A 16,798-nucleotide genomic window follows, 5' to 3' on the forward strand; every position below is an offset into this window, starting at 1 on the left:
ATCCGCTATACTCATGGCCAGCCTCCGGACACACTCCCCCCCCCCCGAAGGCTACCCCCAGTGTGGGGGTGCCCTCAGAGCACCCTCAGCTGTGTGCCGGCCTGAAGGTTCAAACCTGAGCAACTCTGGCTTAATCCGGATGTGATCCAGCTAGGCTTTCTCCCGCTGCTGGCTAGGCCTGCACCCCTGTTCTGTGTTCACGCATGAACATGTACACACACACACACACACACACACACACACATACCAGGCACTCCCAGAGGCAGAGCTCAGGAGCCGACTCGACAACCGAAAGCCAAACCTCGGCAGTGAACTGAACCACCCATAAGCCATCTGGGTGGAGGGCGGCCAGAGGGGCCTGTTATGCAATTTCCTGCTTTGGTGTCTCAGACCCAGGAGACAGGATGCAGAATGCTGTTGGGTGGATGCCGCGTGGAAAACCCAGAGAAGAAACCGAGTCCCCGATGCCCAGAGCGAATGCGGGGGGGGGGGGGGGGGGGGGTGGGCCTTGCCCTCCGGGGCAGTGCTGAAAGGCTGCCGCCAACCCTGAGGGGTGAGCCTGCGGTCTGCAGCTGACCGGGTAGCCCCGGGCCCGACTCACTGTGGGCATCAGGGAACTGAGGGCTGCACAGAACCTTCCTGTGGGAGGGGAGAGGCATTTCCTGCCCGGGGAAGCCCAGGATGGAGTGAGCCAAAGGCACGGGGCTTTCTTAATAGTCGTCGATACGTATTGAGCACCAAACGTATGCTTCGCAGCAACAAGCCAAGATTGAGCGTGCGCGTGCAGCGGTAAGGGTTTGGGCTCCAGGGCCAGGGTTCAAACTCCACCTCTGCCTCTTCCCGGAGGCGTGGCCTTGGGCAGCTTGTCGACTCCTCTGTCCCTCAGTTTCCTCATCTGTAAAACGGGGTCCCAATAGCACCTGGTTTTGTGAGGGTTCAGTAAGTTAACACCTGGGAAACTGAGTAGGACCCGTGTTTTCACCACGTCAGCTGGGAGGCAGCTACCCAAAGAATCGCCACTTTCCATACAAGGTAAATGGGGCTCGGAGAGGCTTGGTGTGTGACCCGAACTGGTGCAAATTGCCTGGAATCCATGGCCCGCCCTCAGAGCCCACACCCACTCCAGGACCTCTGGGCTCACCCACCTCCCGTCCTTTCATAAGAAAGTTCTCAGCAAAAGAAAGTTTTTACTCTGCAGGCTTGGGCCCCACGCAACCCCCTTCCGTCACCTGCCGGCTGGGGGCAGGGCACAGGGCCACGTTCTAGACTGACACTGCCCTGATGCCTGCTTCTCCACGCGAAGACAGGTTTGCAAGGTCCAGGGGGTAAGGGCCCCATCTGAACACTAACTCCCCTTGTGGCACGGTTTCTTCTGTTTTCCAGAAAGCCAAGCCGCCCTCAAGTCCTGCCTCCACCTCAAGCCTGCGGTCCCTCCTCACCACGGGGCACAGCCAGGGGCACTTTGGGCGGGGACCTGAGGCCCCAGGGCTGCAGACAGCGGAGGACGCGTCAATAAGGTGACCCACCTCCAAATACGCTCACTCCCGTGGCCGCAGTACAGGCCCGTGGACCCCAAAATGAACCAGCACTTTAGAAACATCCAGACCCTAGCCAGGCCTACTTTAAAATTACATTTTATTTCTCTTTGTGAATATTTGTTGTTTTTCAAAAAGATTAATGTTACATGTTCTTCAAGAGTCTTGTGCCTCCTGGTAAGTGCATTGGTTTGTTTTCACAGTACTCTCCACGACCACGGATGGTCCTTATTGCTGGAGGAGTGTGTCCACGCCAGGAAACGGGGACACCGGAGGGATTGGGGACCCAGGTGAGAAGCCTGGGGTCTGTGCTCCCGACAGGGAGGAGGCCCAGGGACCAGACCCAAGCTAAGCCCAGTGTCCTTGGCCAGACCTGCCGTTTCTCCAGGGTCTTTCCAGCCCCGTGTTCAGAAAGGCCGGGAGGGACAGAGAGAAAGGGGTACAGGAGGGGCAGGGTGAGTCAGGGAGCAAGGTGAGCTGGGGCCCAGGCATGCGGGGGGAGTGGGGGGGTGGGCAGCCACAGCAGGCGTGCCCCCTTCGGGTGGGCACAGCGCCGGCTCCTGGCAGGAGGGCTCGCTCACGCTCAGCGAGCGCCTATTTGCGGGACGCTGCCCCCAGCAGCTCAGGGCCACCCCCTAGCACAGTAAGATCCCCTTCGTGGTGACCCAGCCCAGAACCAGAACTCCAGCTTCCTGACCCCTCGCCCAGGGCCCTTCCTCCTTTTTTAGTGCAAGAGAGACCTGAGTGCAGAGAAGGGCCGCTCCGTCAGGAGGCCAGGTCCTGTCCACGGCATCAGGACGCCGTCACCCTGGCCCCCCGCCCACCCGCTCCCGGCCTGGCCCTTCCCCAGAGGTAGAGCTGGGACCCATCGTCCCTCTCACTCGAGGCTCAGGCCTCCCCGGGCGACTGGGTCTCTACACACCAAGGGGCACAGGGGGAAGGTCCTAGGCCTGACACAGGGGTTCCCGGGCATCGCGCAGGCAACCACAGTCCCGTTGTTCTGGGACAGCTGTGGGCCTGATGTCGGGAGTGGGGCTGGAGAGAGAGTTTGGACGTGAAGCACCCCTTGGATAAGTATACCACCACGTGGATAAAGGAGCAGAGCAAGGTGACCCACATCCTCCCACGCTGTCACCGGGGCTCGTCCAAGTGGCTCATCGGCTGCAGAAATGAACGCTTTTTCTTTTCTGACGGTTTTCTGTGCTTGGGTATTATTATTAGTTGGAAACCCAGGGCCGGGTGAAGTGGCTGGAGGAAGGGGGGCTTCCGTGGGGTGTCCCTCGTAGGTCCCGCAAGCAGCCTTCAAGGCAGAAGGCTCGGCGTCGCTCAGGACCATCCTAGGGCTCCGGAGGGCCCTGGACCCGAGGGAAGGTGGCCCTCCAGACTGGCCACGCTGTCCCGACCAGCCTCCAGAGTGGCCCCGATGCCTGTCAACCGTGGCCCCACGTGACCCCCGCCAGCCCGAGGCCCCGCTTTGCTTCCTTGAGAATCAGCAGCAGAGGGGTGTCTGCCGACAGCCTTCCCGGCCTCCCCAGATCCAGGACCACCCCCCCCCCCACCGCCCCCCGGCGGACAGCGTCTCCCCAACCTCCGACACTGGCGCCCAGAGCCCGTTTGCGGCTTCCCCCAGAGCCCCCGGGAGGGGCATCCCCTGAGAAGGAGCCAGGAGGGAAGTCACCCGCCTTTCTTACCTTAGAACTAAATCTGGCTCAAGGTGGCCGGCCCTCCAGGCGTTTGGGGCCAGTGTGGACGGAAAAGGGAAAGGCGGACCCATCTGTGGCTGGGTGCTGAGGACAGGAATGGCGAAAATCCCCCGGGCTCAACCCTCCTTCTCTCCTCCCAGATCCACCCCAGGCAAGTTAAGGCTGCCAAGAAGAGAGAGGAGGAAAGCCCAGATCCCTTCTGCACAGGTATGGGGTGGGGGGGTGGGGCATGGGGGTTTCCACCTGAGCCCGAGAGAAGGGTGGGGGGGGTCTTTAGGTGGTCTGTCTGGTTTCGTTTCTGCTGAAACGAAAGAATGAGCAGCTGGTTTTAGGTCTAAATCTGTCCCCCTGCCCCCCCCCCCCCCCCCCGCCCCACAAGCCACCCGGGAGGAGGGGCCAGGCACCCTCTCTCTCTGCCCTGGCCCTGCCCCCTCCCTCACCTCTAGCAGAAGGTGAACAGTCCGGTAGAAAAGAGATCCTATTTCTTTGTCGGTTTGGGGCTTTTTCCTTTAAATTCAGCTTAAGGCAGAAGAAGTTTGGCAAAGCGAGTCTACGTAAGGCCGCGTGACGGGGGGGGACGAGGGAGCTGCCACGGGGGTGGGGGGAGCCGCCACTCACAGATCAGCAGCAGTGCCGGTCAGGGTCACGACCAGCTCCGCCTCCTCCCGCCCCTGAACCTCGTAAAGAGGTGTTTAAAAAACAAAAAAAAACAAAAAAACAAAAAAAAAAACAAAAAAAACGAAGAAGAAGAAAAACTGAAAAAGCAGTTGATTCGGGGAGGCTTGCAAGTGAATGACTGAACCGCCAGGAGAGGAGACCCGAGGTGAAGGGGCACGTGGGGTCAGGTGTCCCGGCCGGGCCTCCCCCTCCCCGAAAGGAAGCAGGTGCCAAGAGGGCTGGGGGAGGCCATCCCGGGCCCTTTGCACAGTGAGATCCGCCCGCTCGAGAAGGTAGAGTGGTTGTATTTTGCTGAATGACCGAAGAGTCCGTGCGGGTGTGGGTAGGAGCAGCGTTATAATTCGAGTCTAGCCTAGCAGGGCGCCCTGGCCGTTACCGGTGCTTGGGCGGGATCACCACGAGCGGCTGCCCGTACTTGGGCCGCCACATGAGGACCTGAGCGTCGTTGGCATTGGGCTTGACCAGGGCGCTGGGCGGTATCGGCTCGTTCTTGCTCAGGATCTTGGGCTGGTCCTGGGCGATGGGCTCCCGCAGCCTGGCGCGCTGGCCGAGGGGCCGGTTGGGGTTCACCTCGATGCTGAGCTGCATACGCCAGTGCAGCGTCTGCAAAATGATCATGTCATTGGTCGAGGTGTTGGTGGCCACCAGCCACGTGGTGAAGCTCTGGTCCCGGTAGATGTTGGTCAGCTTGGCCACGTTGCTCTCACTGACGGGCACGGCCCATGTGACGCTGGGGTAGAAGTTGTCGTTCATGCTGATGATGAACTTGGAGTCCCTCTTGGTGGGGCCCACGATGGTGCACGTCTCCGTGGTGTTGCCGTACCAGGGGTAGTTCACCCCGTCTGAGTCACTGATGGCCTCGATCTTGCCCTCCTGGAGGTCCGGGAGCTCCCAGCTGGACCTGAGGACAGGAAGACCAGTTTACTCAGTCGGCCACCCACAAGGCTGCATCCCTGAGGCTTACCTCGCGGGGCCAGGGCGGCACCAAATGATACACAGACAGCCACCGTCACGTCTGGGCTCCCCCAGACACAGCCCCCGTCAAAGCCACATCCTGTCCTCCTGCACCATCTCAACTCGGTCACGGCAACTGTTACTGTGACAGTAACTCTCAGGCGGAAGGGGACACCAACCTGTCCTAAGTTACTCTGGGGACACGTGCTCCCGGGGGGCTGGGAGCACAGCAGCGTCTGGGGCATCAACACTCATCAACACTCATGTCCATCGTGCGCCCGGCAGATAAAGAGAGTGAAGCCAGGGGCTGGATTTTTCTTCCCCAAGCAGTGGGGCCTGGGACCCAGGCGGCCAGACTTCATCCAGGGCCACTCCCACCCGAGCCCCTGTGATCCCAAAGGTCAGGACGTGCTGCACCCAGACTTCGGCACAGCCGAGGAAGCCAGCGGTCCTCTCCAGAATACGCTGCTCCCTGCGACGCGTGCTGGTTCACAGCCGCAGGATTCGCAGTGGCCAAAAGGTGGGAGAAACCCAAGTGTCCATCAACGGGAGCGTGGATAAACAAAATGGGGTCTGTCCACACAATGGAATATTCTTCAGCCTCGAAAAAGAAGGAAACTTTGCAGTATCCTACGGCGTGGATGAACCTTGAAGACATCATGCTAAGATAAGTCAGACACAAAAGGATAAATACTGTATGATTCCACGTATAGGAGATCTCCCTCGGGTCATCAAATTCATAGAAACAAAGTAGAACAGTGGATACCAGGGGAGTGGGGGCGGAGAGTCAATGTTTAATGGGTGTAGAGTCCCAGGTGGAGAAAATGGGAACGTTCTGGAAACAGATGCACAACGACGTGGATAGACTTAATGCCACCCAACTCAAAAATGGTTCAGATGGTGAATTTCATTGGGCATAACTTATCGCTACAAAAAGACGCACCCCTCTACCAAAATGCATCGCTTCACGTCAGCGATTAGCAAACCTGGGGCCACCCTGGGTGGGATGAAGAGGCATGTGATTTTGCTAATTCTCCTGTTTATTTCATTTCTGTTTTCATTTCATTGAAAAAGTCACAAATTAGGGTAACACCTGCCTACCAGGCCATCTCCTGCCCGGGGCCCTGAGCTCATCAAACTCCCAGGGAACTGGGGCAGCAGCTCAAACGACCTCCCATTTCTGAAGTCCCCACCGGTCCCCGAAAGCCAACAGGCCACAGCAGTCACGGGCAGGCGAGGCCGGGCAGGCCACCCACACAGCAGGTCGTGAGCCCGCTGACCCGGCTCTCCTCGAAGGTGGGTATCACGGGCCGGAAAAGGAGTTTAGGGTCCCTGTCCTGGATTTCTTAGAAGCCTGTGCCTTTGCCCCACCTGTGTCCAGGCGCCTAGAAAGCACCCACTCTGTGCTCTCACGGTGACCGTACTCGCTTGCAAAAGGTTTTCTTTTTTTTTTTAAGGCAGAAAGTAAACTTGCAAAAGGAACTTTACTCTTCAGTGGCTGTCTTTCACTTCCTAAGAGCTGGCTTGTTTTGAGGGAGTGGGGCTCAGCACCAGAGCGGCCCCCCTCTCCCCCAGCCTCAGGTTTCCTTTCCTCCCCAGCCTCCAAATGCCCGAGCCTCGGCTCAGTCACAGGCGGGTGACGGTCCTTATGAGCCAGCAGACAGTCGTGTCTCATGTGGGATATTACTCAGAATCAGGTTCTGGGGCCTTTGTCTTCCAATCATCACAGACCCGCATGGGCTGCCTCTGTTCCCCAGGGCCCCAGCCACCCCCCGCCGCCCTCGCCTAGTTGACGAGGTGGGAGTGAATGCAGTTAAGGGAACAACTTCTGGGGGACACACGCCAGCCCGGATCTAGCCTCAGTCCAGCTACTAGCTCTGATTAAGTTACAAGTCTCTGAGCCTCCGTTTTCTCATCAGTTAACTGAGGATAGTCCTACCCACCTTGCAAGGTTTTTGTGATGATTAGATGTATTGATATAAACATATAAATGGCCATATGTAGAAGCTTCCAGAAACCATGTTGGGGGGCATTTAGAGGTGTGCCAGCCCTGACTGATCTGAAGCCTTTGTGACCTCCGCAGTTTGGGGATCATACATATTTGGAAAGGAACGAACTGCATGCAGTCACTGCCTCCTCCAAGATTCCCTGTTTGTTCTGGGATGACCTTGAACTTCAAAGCAGACCCTCGGTTCTTTGCTCCATGGCAGAGAGGGGCGAGGTGGGACCCCAGCCCTGCACACACCGAACCTTTTCCTTGCTGCACGGCAGAGGTCCCACAGGCGGGCTGTGGTGCACAGAGGCCACTTAAAGGTGTGAGCAAGGCTCCCAGGACTGTGCACACACACGTTGGAATCAGACTCCTCACTCTCCCTCACATGCCCTGTTCCTGTGGCAACCCCCATCCACCATCCACTCACCAAATGTTTGCAGAGCACCCTCCATCGGTGTTTGCAGAGCACCTGCCACTGGAGGACGCTGCACCCTCCGGGCACCTGGCACCATCCTGGACTCTCTCTCTCTCTCACCTCTGCACACTCCCCTTCTCCTTTGTCTTCACCCTGGCCAGGACCCCTCCCTCCTCCCGGGTCTCCCGGCCTCTACTCCTGCCTCCTACAATATTCTCCCAGAAGCGGGAGTGATCTTGTCAAAACACAAATCTGTCTGCACTGTCCCTCAAAGCCAACGCATCTGAAGCCCAGGACCCCTCGTGCGCACACACGCACGCACGCACGCACGCACACTCTCCCCAGGCTCCAGACCCACCAGCTGCTCTCAGTTCCTCTAATGGGCCATGCCCCTCCTGTCCCCCCCTGTCTCGAGGCCTTCTGCCAGGACCAGTGTCCCTCCTCCTCCTGTGCGGGTCACTGCTCCTCATGGCTCAGCTCCGGAGCCCCCCAGAGAAGCCCACCCTGACCCAACCCAGGTGGCCCCATATCCGCTGCTATTCAGTCCTCGCCCTGCTGCTTCCTGGAGCATGCACAGGGGTGATCCGATGACCATGCGATCGCTTGGTGATGATCTCTAGAGGGCAGGGGCCAGGCCTCCAGGATGTAGGCAAATAAATGTTGGTGGCCTGGATCGGTGACTGTGGGCGGCCTGCCCGGCCTCGCCTTCAGGGCCTGGGCCCCGAAAGGGGGTCTCCTGAAGGAGTTTAGAGTGCCCAAAGCCGCCCCGTTCATGCATCGTCTCACCTGGAGTAGCTGTCCCTAGCACCCGCTGTCCTTGCAGTGACGCCGGTGACAATGGTCATGTTCCCTAAGCACAGAGGATGTGTCAGGCACCCTATGTACGTACGTCCCCCCAGTGCTTCTCCTCAACCACGCTGGGGACACGTCAGAGGGGCACGTTTTATACAAGAGGCTTGGAGACGGTACAGGCCTATCTCAAGGTCACACAACCACAAAGCCGCCAGGCGAGGACCCGCAACCTGAGTGAGCTCTTAGCCAGCGGTTTCAAAAGACTCTCACTCAACCATGCGCACACACACACACGCATGTGCACACACACACAGAGGCCCTTACCCACAGGCCCCCAACACAGGCCTTGCCCAACACTCACACACACACACGCACATACACACACGAGCTCGAGCATCACAGCTGGCCAAGGGTGTGGGTCTGAGGGGGTTAGAAAGGCCTTCCCTGGAGACCGAGGAGGGTAGAGGCGATGCTGAGGGCCACCCCTGGGGGCCGGGGAGCATCACAGGGGCAAAAGCTTCTGGGTAGAGGTGAAGGAAACCAGGGATGCCCAGCGCGGTGCCTCGGAGGGAAGGTGAGGCTGGCCCTTTCATTGGCCTTGGACGACAGGAGCACACCTCTCCCAGCCGCCCGGAAGAGCCTGAAGGGCTCTCCCCCCAAAACAGACGGCCCCTCACACCCCCGGGGTTCTCCCGCCTCTCCCGGGGCTCTGACCGCGTTTTGAGTTCTGGACCCCAGGGCCAGACTGGACCCCAGACAGGGGTCTCAGAACAGTTTCCAAACTTCCCATCTCTATTCGTTTTGGTCCCATCTACATTCTATATACTTCCTGTACTATTATTCACTTCATTGTTTTCCTTAAAATCATTTTTTTAAAAAACTGCATTTAGTTTTTCCTAAGAAACACACGGAAATAACACGTTGAGTATCCTAGATACATTTTTCCCCCAAATATACATTCAAATAAATACGTTGCTTTAAATTACAGTTGTATCGGGGCGCCTGGGTGGCTCTGTTGGTTAAGCGCCGACCTCAGCTCAGGTCACGATCTCATGGTTTGTGAGTTTGAGCCCCACATCGGGCTCTGTGCTGACGGCTCAGAGCCTGGACCCTGCTTGCGATTCGTGTCTCCCTCTGTCTCTGCCCCTCCCCTGCTCGCACTGTCTCTCTCTCTCTCTCAAAAATAAAAAATAAACATTAAATTACAGTTGTACTTAGGCTTAACTGAGTTCACTTCAATATTATTTCACATCCCACAACTGATGCCCGTTAGATGCTCCGAGAAACTCATTTACAGACAAGGAGTTGAGGCTTGAGGGCAAGAGGGCTGCGTGGACCGAGGCTTTTCTGCCCACACTGGTCCCACTGGCACTTAGGGCTTATCTCGCCCGGTCCCCAGGTTTACAGATCTCACGGTCTTGTACAATTTTCAAAACGTTCAAATTCTGCAAAAGTTTGCAACCGGGAGCCCAGTTTCCTGATTTCTGCCCCGTGTGCCCGCCTGCCAGGCCAGCCCCTTCCCACCAGGCACCTGCTCTCCGAGGGAGGGTCTGGGGGTGTCCCCCCACCGCCTGCTCCCAGAGTGTTCCCAAAAACCAAGCCCCACTCCTTTTGCAGCCCACCCCACCCCCCCTTTATCCAGGCCCCAGCACCATGTCCCCTGGAAAGGACCAACGGTGCCTAATCTTAATTTTTAGTTGTAAAAGCTGTGTTTTTCTTTAAAAAAAAAAAAATCGCTATAGAGAAGTATATGAAGTGAGAAAGGAAAGCCACGTCTTCCACGCCCGCCCCCACCTCACTGAGGTTACTCACCACATTACGCTTTGGTAAACATCCTTCTAGACCTTTCTCTGCATAGACCCACGGTACGTGTTCCCACTCACAGTGTTTTCTTTTAAACAAAAATGGGTTCCTATGCTACATGCTTTACAACTTTTAAAGAAACGTTTTATTTTGGAGAGGCAGACTGAGAGCGAGCGAGCCAGGGCACAGGGAGGGGAGGGGCAGGGAGAGGGAGACAGAGGATCCCAAGCAGACTCCACGCTGTCAGCCCAGAGCCCAGTGTGAGGCTCAAACTCGCGAACTGTGAGATCACGACCTGAGCCAAAGTCGGATGCTTACCCGACCGAGCCACCCAGGCGTCCCCTTATATTTAAAAAAAAAAAAAATTTTTTTTTCCAAGTGCTGGAGTTTTCATCCTCATAGATACATCCTTCTGGCCTAGGTCTTCCGTTCACACATTAGGCAATTTGTTGTTGTTCAGATGTTTTTTGTACGCCTACCCTATGCCAGGCCCCGGGCCAGGTGCTCAAAGTCCCTGTAAGACAAACTCTACAGGTAGAACCGCACTGAAGGGCATGTAGGTTTGAAATTGTAACAGAGCCAGCCAAAGCCACCTTCTAGACGCTGCCTGAACTGTATGTACCCCCTCAAACAGCCCGTGAGGCTGTCCATTTCCCCCCAACCCCAACACCGAATCAGCTGCATTTCTACCCGGAGCCGATCAGCAAAGAACAGAAGATCTCAGGATTTAATTTGTTATTTCCCTGATTGCCACGGCTGTCGGGTGCCTCCTCGCACGTCTCCGGGCGCAGCCAGCTTTTGTTTTCGGCACTCGGAAGGTGAGGGTTGGAGCCATCGCTTGGCTGGGCCGGTCCGTGGGGAGCTCTCTTGGGCTGGGCAGTCCCCCTCACTTCCTCCCGCCCCAAAGCCTGGAAACAAGGACTTCCCTCTCCCACCCACGCCACCCTCGCCTCCGCCAGGGCCCAGCAGATGGGGGGAGGCAGCCTTCCGGTCCCAGAGAGGAAGCTTCGTCCTCGATTGTTCTGTGTGGGCCCACAGCCGCAGGAAGGGGCCACGTGGTCACCCGCTGGAGCAGAGCAAGCCTCCTTGGGCAAGTGGCCTCAGGTCTCAGAGGCTGTGTCCTCGTCATAAAAGGAGGGCCCCATGACGTCCTTGGGACACAGGAAGGGGAGCCCGGGCAGCTCTGTTCATCACCCAGCTCCGGCGTCCTGCCACCGGCCTGTGGCCTCAGTCCCTGCGCCCCCGCCTGGCCCCTTCCCACCAGCCTCCTTGTGGTCCCGAAGCAGGTGTCCCCCCGTGTGCTGGCTGGAAGGACCTTGCAGGTCTCCTCGCTCAAGGCTCTCACGCCGTAGGCGGGTCTGCGACACCCAACCCCGGAAGAGAGAGCGGCTCTACGTACAGCAGTCTTCCCGCTGACTCCGCCAGGCATCCCGGATTTAATAATCAACTACTAGCAGCTATCACACCGACATCTGTCGTGGATCGAGTGCATCGTGTGTGCCGGGCACTGTGCTGAGCTCTTATCGTGCACTATCTCATTTAACCCCTCACAGCAACCCAGGGAGGGAAGGGACCATTCTCCCCATCTCACAGATGGGAACAGAGAGGCCCGGAAAGGCTAAGAGACTGGTCTCAAGGTCACAGCACCGCGGGAGGGCGGAGCTAGGATCCGCACCCGGCTGGACCAGGGGGACAAGGGTGAGGGGAGGTGGCACTGTCCCCCCTGAGAGACCCTGTCTCTTGAGCTATTCCCCCCACTTCACCCCCAAGTCTGCCCTTTGGCCTTGGCCGTGGGCCGGCCGCCCTGAGGGCTTCAGAGAAGGGCAAACGAGGGACGACATGAAGCGTCTCCCGCACGGGCTAGAAACTGTGACTTGTCACTTAGAAGGCTGTGCCAGCTGACAGGTGGTGGCTGAGGAATTGCGGAGGATGGGGTTGTGAAGACAGGTGTCTCCAACAGTTTGGGGTGGGGGAGGTGGCTTTTAAAGCAGTGTGGGCTGGCCCGAAAACCATATAGAATCCCGTGAAGCTGGCACGGAGAAACTCAGCGCTCCATGGCTCTCCTCTGGAGGAGTCGGGGTATCACCGAGGTGGCTTGTGTGACAGTTCCACTGCATATATTTCCAGCCCGGGATGTCATTCTGTAAAGTTCTCCTGGATTAGGGATTAATTTTAAGCAGGGATAACGTCAAAGGGTATTACGGGTTCCGGTTAAGGATTTGGAATTAATATTTTGAATACAAGCCCGTTCGTAGAGAACGGGAGCCCTGACCTTAACCTTTGCCACCTGGCTTCCCTCTCCCCTGGCCACTGAGGTCCCGGGCATGGGTTTCATTCTAATGATCTCGATCGTCTGGGTCTAGTCTGGCGGTTCTCATTCGAGGGTGGCTTTGCACCCTTCCCGGAGACATCGGGCAGGGTCTGGAGATCACAGCGGGGGCGCTGGGTGCTCCTGGCATTGAGATTGTGCCCCGCGATCGCGAGTTCGAGCCCCGAGTCGGGCTCTGTGCCGACCGCTCGGAGCCTGGAGCCCGTTTCGGATCCTCTGTCTCCCTCTCTCTCTGCCCCTCCCCCTGATCGTGCTCTGACTCTCTCTTTCTCTCTCTCTCTCTCTAAATTGAATAAACGTTAAATATATATTAAAAAAAAACAAAACAGGAAAGAGCGTCGTTTGGGGTTGGGAAGATGGCACCTAAATGTTTCCAATGCTCAAGAAGCAGCAGACATCAGGCTTTCTCTAAACAAGCCCTTCTCATCTGCAGAGGCCGCCGGTCGAATACAGAGGTCTCCAGGATCGGAGGAGCCGTGCTCTCTGCTAATTCCACTTTTTAGCACGATTTGGCCAATCAGTGGTAAGTGGAGCTTTTTCCAACTCAGCGTCTTAGCCACACGGTGGTCACCTAGCACGGTCCTCTCCCTGGCCCCTCAGAGCCACCTGCGGGCAGTTCTCTCCTTATCCGCCCTGGCAGCTGTCACCCGGCACACGAGGTGGCTGGCAGGGTGGGGGATGGCTCCACACGGCCCCTGTCCAGAGAGCCTCAGGTTCTGCCCTCTCTGTGGAGCTGGTCCTGCCCCAGCCAGGAGTGCGGAGGCAGGAAGAGCGGGTGCAGGGGGACCCGAGAGGGGGCGGGGGGGGCGGGGCAGGGCAGAGGAGGAAACAAAAGGAAGCAAATGGAAAGCACACAAAACGGCCTTCAACCTCGCAGAGCTCAAATCATTCGTGACTTGCTCTATTTTAACATTTTTAAAAGTCAGGAAGTGGGTGCTTTGTGAACGAGAGAGACCTGGGCTCAGGAGAAACTTCACTCCCAGGAGAAGTTTGATCTGCCCGGATTCAGCCACGATTCTCAACTTTTTACGGACGCCGTGGCTCACCCCCACCCACCCCCCAGGAGAGAAGAACGCTCACATAATAACCACGTTAAAGACCACCGAGGGCTTGGTGTCGTGCCGACTGCTTGACAAATGTCATCTCTCGTAATTCTCACAGTAAAAGCTACAGGGCAAGGACTATGACTGGCCCTACTTGCAGACGGGGAAACCAAGGGTCAGAGTGGCTGAGGTCACACACCCTGGAAAGTGGCAGAGCCTGGACGCCCGCCCAGGTCTGCCTGACTGCAGTCTAGGTGCGCACTGGGTTCCTCTAACCAGGAACCAAGGACTGGCACAGAAAGGGAAAGTCATCTCGGGTCTCCGGCCTCAGGCCTGCCTCCAGCAACAGTGCCTGAAAGTGCTCAGAGCGGAGGCTTTAAGCCCCTGTGTGCAGATGGGGAACTGGAGGCCCCGGCCGGGCCTGTTCCTCCTCGGTGCCCGCCGCGCCGCCTCGGCACTCGGCCCCTTTGGTTCTCCCCCAACTTCCTCCCGGCGCTCGGATCTTTCCAATCTTTCCATGGTCAGCAAAACCCTCTGCCTGCCCTACCCCTTCTCGGGAAGAACGTAGCCTGTGCCTCAAACCCCCAGAAAACCCTCTGCGCCTGTGTCTTGTCACTCGTCCCGGATTCTTTGCAGGGTCCAAAAAAGGTTTCTGGCTGAAGGCTTCCTAGGATCTAGTCCACACCGAATAACTCAGAATCATGTTTCCCTTCTTGCAATGGAAAGTCAGCAACCCCCCCCCTCACACACACACACACACACACACACACACACACACACCAAGTTAAAAGCCACTTTGGAGAATGAAAGGGCCTTGGGTAGAGACATCGGGTTGACGGAGGGACATGCCCCGCGTGGGCCCCTGTGGGGTGATCCTGTTTACGCCTTCATTTTATGCTTTACCGCGTTTCTCGTTTGCCTTACGACTTCAGAGTCATTAAGGAAACGCAATGAGATTTAGCGTCCTGCCACCTTCCATCCCCTCCCCGCCCCCTCTAACTTCCGAGGGGCCCAGGATGTCCTGAGACCCGGGAAAAGGCCCAAGTCCTGGGGGTGCTCCCCTGCTCCGCTCCTCCCTTGAAGAACCGGGAAGAAGCAGCGTGCACCTGGAGAGGCTGGCCGTGGGAGAGTATCCCCCGCCAGGCCCGGGCACAGTTGGGAAGCTGTCCCTGGGGCCCGCCTCGCTCTCTCAGAGGGACCTCGTGCTCGGAAACAGCTATTTTCACCTCCCTGTCTTCAGGCGGCCCTGGAAGCTAAGTGGCTTTCCTTCCTGGCCACCTCTTCTCTTTCCACACTGGGACGACCACCCCCAGGAACCCCAGCGCATGCCAGGAAAGAAGGTGCCGGCTCCCCGTGTCCTGCACCCAGACGTGCATTGTCCTGGGAACGTTCTGGACCCCAGGCTGGAGGGAAGAGGCCAGTGGGCTCCTCTCAGCTGTGAGGGCCCCCTCTGGAGCCTTCTGGACACTGACACAGGATGTCTACAGCAAGCGGCCTTCTGCCTCGGGGAGAGAAAAACGCTATACCCTGAACCGAGAAGGCTCGGTTTCTAAAACGAGCCACCCTCTCAAACAAAACACCGGAACAGCAAAGCATTTCCCCCCCCCCCACCCCGCCCTGAACCTCCCCGTCCTGATATGCATGTGAAAACACTGCAGAGACAAGTTCGAGCCCAGCACCTGTGCAAGTAACTATGGAGGGCTCCACTGTCTTCTCCTTAACTTCCGCCACATGGACCTCTCCGGGAGGCCTGAGCCCCGGGGTGGGAGGGGGGGGGGAGCGAGAGGGGGGTGCCAAGCCTCAGCCTCTGCTTTCTCAGCATCTCGCAGGGAAGGACGCAGGAACCCCAGGGGCTGGTGACAGCAGGAAGAGAGGTCCCAGAGCCGTGACCCCGATCCGAATCACCAGGCAAACCCTGGAGATCACCTGGCCAAGGAGGACACAGGGACGGCTTCCACCGCTGCCTGAAGCTTCCCTCCCACCCCAGGCCTCCAAGCTCCCCACCCCGAGCAGCACCCCCCCACCCCCGACAGCTTGTGTCCGAGCAGTACTCACATGCCCTGTTCCCCATACTGGTTGTAGAACTCCATGTGGCTGCACGCCTGGATCCAGCCAACGACCCAGGTCTCTTTCTTGGGGATGGGTGGCATGACCACCTGGGCCGAGGCACGGAAGTGGGGTGTCCTGTAGCGGAGCACCACGCTGGAGGACTCATCGATGCTGGTGGGGATGGGGTCAATAGAGGCTTTCACGTCAATCACGGTGATGCCTTCCCGGAAGACTCTGGCTTTGCCCCCGATGCTCTGAATACAGCCCATGGCACAAAGCAGCGCTCTGATCTCCAGGGAAGGCCAGCAGTCCCAGAGAAAACTGGGCATTGAAAGGACGGAGGTTGCGGGACCCAGTGCAGACAGGACTGCTCTCCAATCTCAAAGCTCAAGACCGATATCCATAGGATAGAAAACTTCACTGAGTAGAGGGGGTCTGCATGTCACTATCTCGGGCCTGCTTAGAAATAAGGATTTTGCTGCATTTCAAGAGCCCTGGGTCCTCTCCTCTTCTGCTAGCAGTGGACAAAAATCACCGATATTCTTTGGGTTAAGAAAAAGGAAAGTCTGGAGGTTAATGGGTAATCATGGTGCTCAGCCAGCCAGCCCTTCCGTGCCTCACACGCGGGGAACGCAGCTCGGAGACGCTCCCTGAAGTCTTCGGGCGGCGAAGGCGAACGCCGGCAGACACATAAATAAGGAAGGCTCCGTCCCCTGCGCCGCGCCGCCACCGTCGCTGCAGAAGTCCTACTTCCTGCCCTCTGCCTTCCGCACGCGCTCGCTCGGGGCACACGCACCGGCCGCTCGCCCAACGGGGCCCAATCAATGGAAGAGCAGTTTCTGTTCGAGCGCGGAGGCCCCGGCGCCCTCGGGGGCGAGCGCCGACCCGCGGCTTCCAGGAGGCGAGCGCCGGGCACCGGCCGCCCGCGGGGTCCCCGAGGAGCGCGGCGCGGCGCGGGTCCCCGTCGGCGCCCACTCGCGGGCGCGGGGCGACGCCCCCACGCGGGCGCCCCGCGTCCCCCCGCCGCTGTCGCTGTCGCTGTCGCCGCCCGCCGCCGTGCGGGGCTCCGGGGCTGCGCTGGGGCCGCCGCCCGGCTCGCCGCGACCGCCGAGGACCTGGTCGGGGGGTGGAAGGGACAGGGCGTCAAGGCCCGCCTCAAAGTTGAGCCGAACTTTGCTGCGGGGAACGCGCGAGGCGGCGACGCGTGTGCGCGGGCTGCAGAGCTGACGGCGCAGCTCTGGGCGGTCTCCCCGGAGGCGGCGGCACCCCCCCCCCCCACCTCCGCCCGCCCCGTCAGTGGCGGCTGCACGACCGCGCGCACCAGCGAATAATCGCCGCCCGTGACACCTCCGCTGACACCTCCCGGCCTGGGAGTGGCATGGGGGGGTGGGGAGAGGGCGACCGGCTACACTGCAGTGGGCCGCGTGGACTTGCCCGCCCTGGCACTGCCCCTACCGCCTCGCCGCCGGCGCCCCTTCCCCGCCGGGTCCCTCCGGCCCCCTGG

At 58.7% G+C, this 16,798-nt stretch overlaps 1 protein-coding gene across 4 annotated transcripts; it reads right to left on the reverse strand.

Annotated features, from left to right (window-relative positions):
* Window positions 1-1,618: 1,618 nt before the first annotated feature.
* FAM78A (family with sequence similarity 78 member A) lies at window positions 1,619-16,176 on the reverse strand. Of its 4 annotated transcripts, none has more exons than XM_043567368.1 (4): window positions 15,301-16,176; window positions 3,679-4,817; window positions 3,227-3,322; window positions 1,619-2,835 (listed from the first exon to the last, which is right to left on the reverse strand). In XM_043567368.1, exons 1-2 carry the CDS (start codon window positions 15,621-15,623, stop codon window positions 4,289-4,291), a joined length of 852 nt encoding a protein of 283 aa, XP_043423303.1. In that variant the 5' UTR covers window positions 15,624-16,176; the 3' UTR covers window positions 1,619-2,835; window positions 3,227-3,322; window positions 3,679-4,288. The 4 variants fall into 4 exon arrangements, with proteins under 4 accessions (XP_043423303.1, XP_043423302.1, XP_043423301.1 ...); XM_043567367.1 differs by having other exon boundaries at window positions 3,227-3,536; XM_043567366.1 differs by having other exon boundaries at window positions 1,619-3,322.
* Between the last annotated feature and the right edge of the window lie 622 nt (window positions 16,177-16,798).

Source organism: Prionailurus bengalensis, chromosome D4, assembly GCF_016509475.1.
Source record: "Prionailurus bengalensis isolate Pbe53 chromosome D4, Fcat_Pben_1.1_paternal_pri, whole genome shotgun sequence".
Lineage (NCBI taxonomy): Eukaryota > Metazoa > Chordata > Mammalia > Carnivora > Felidae > Prionailurus > Prionailurus bengalensis.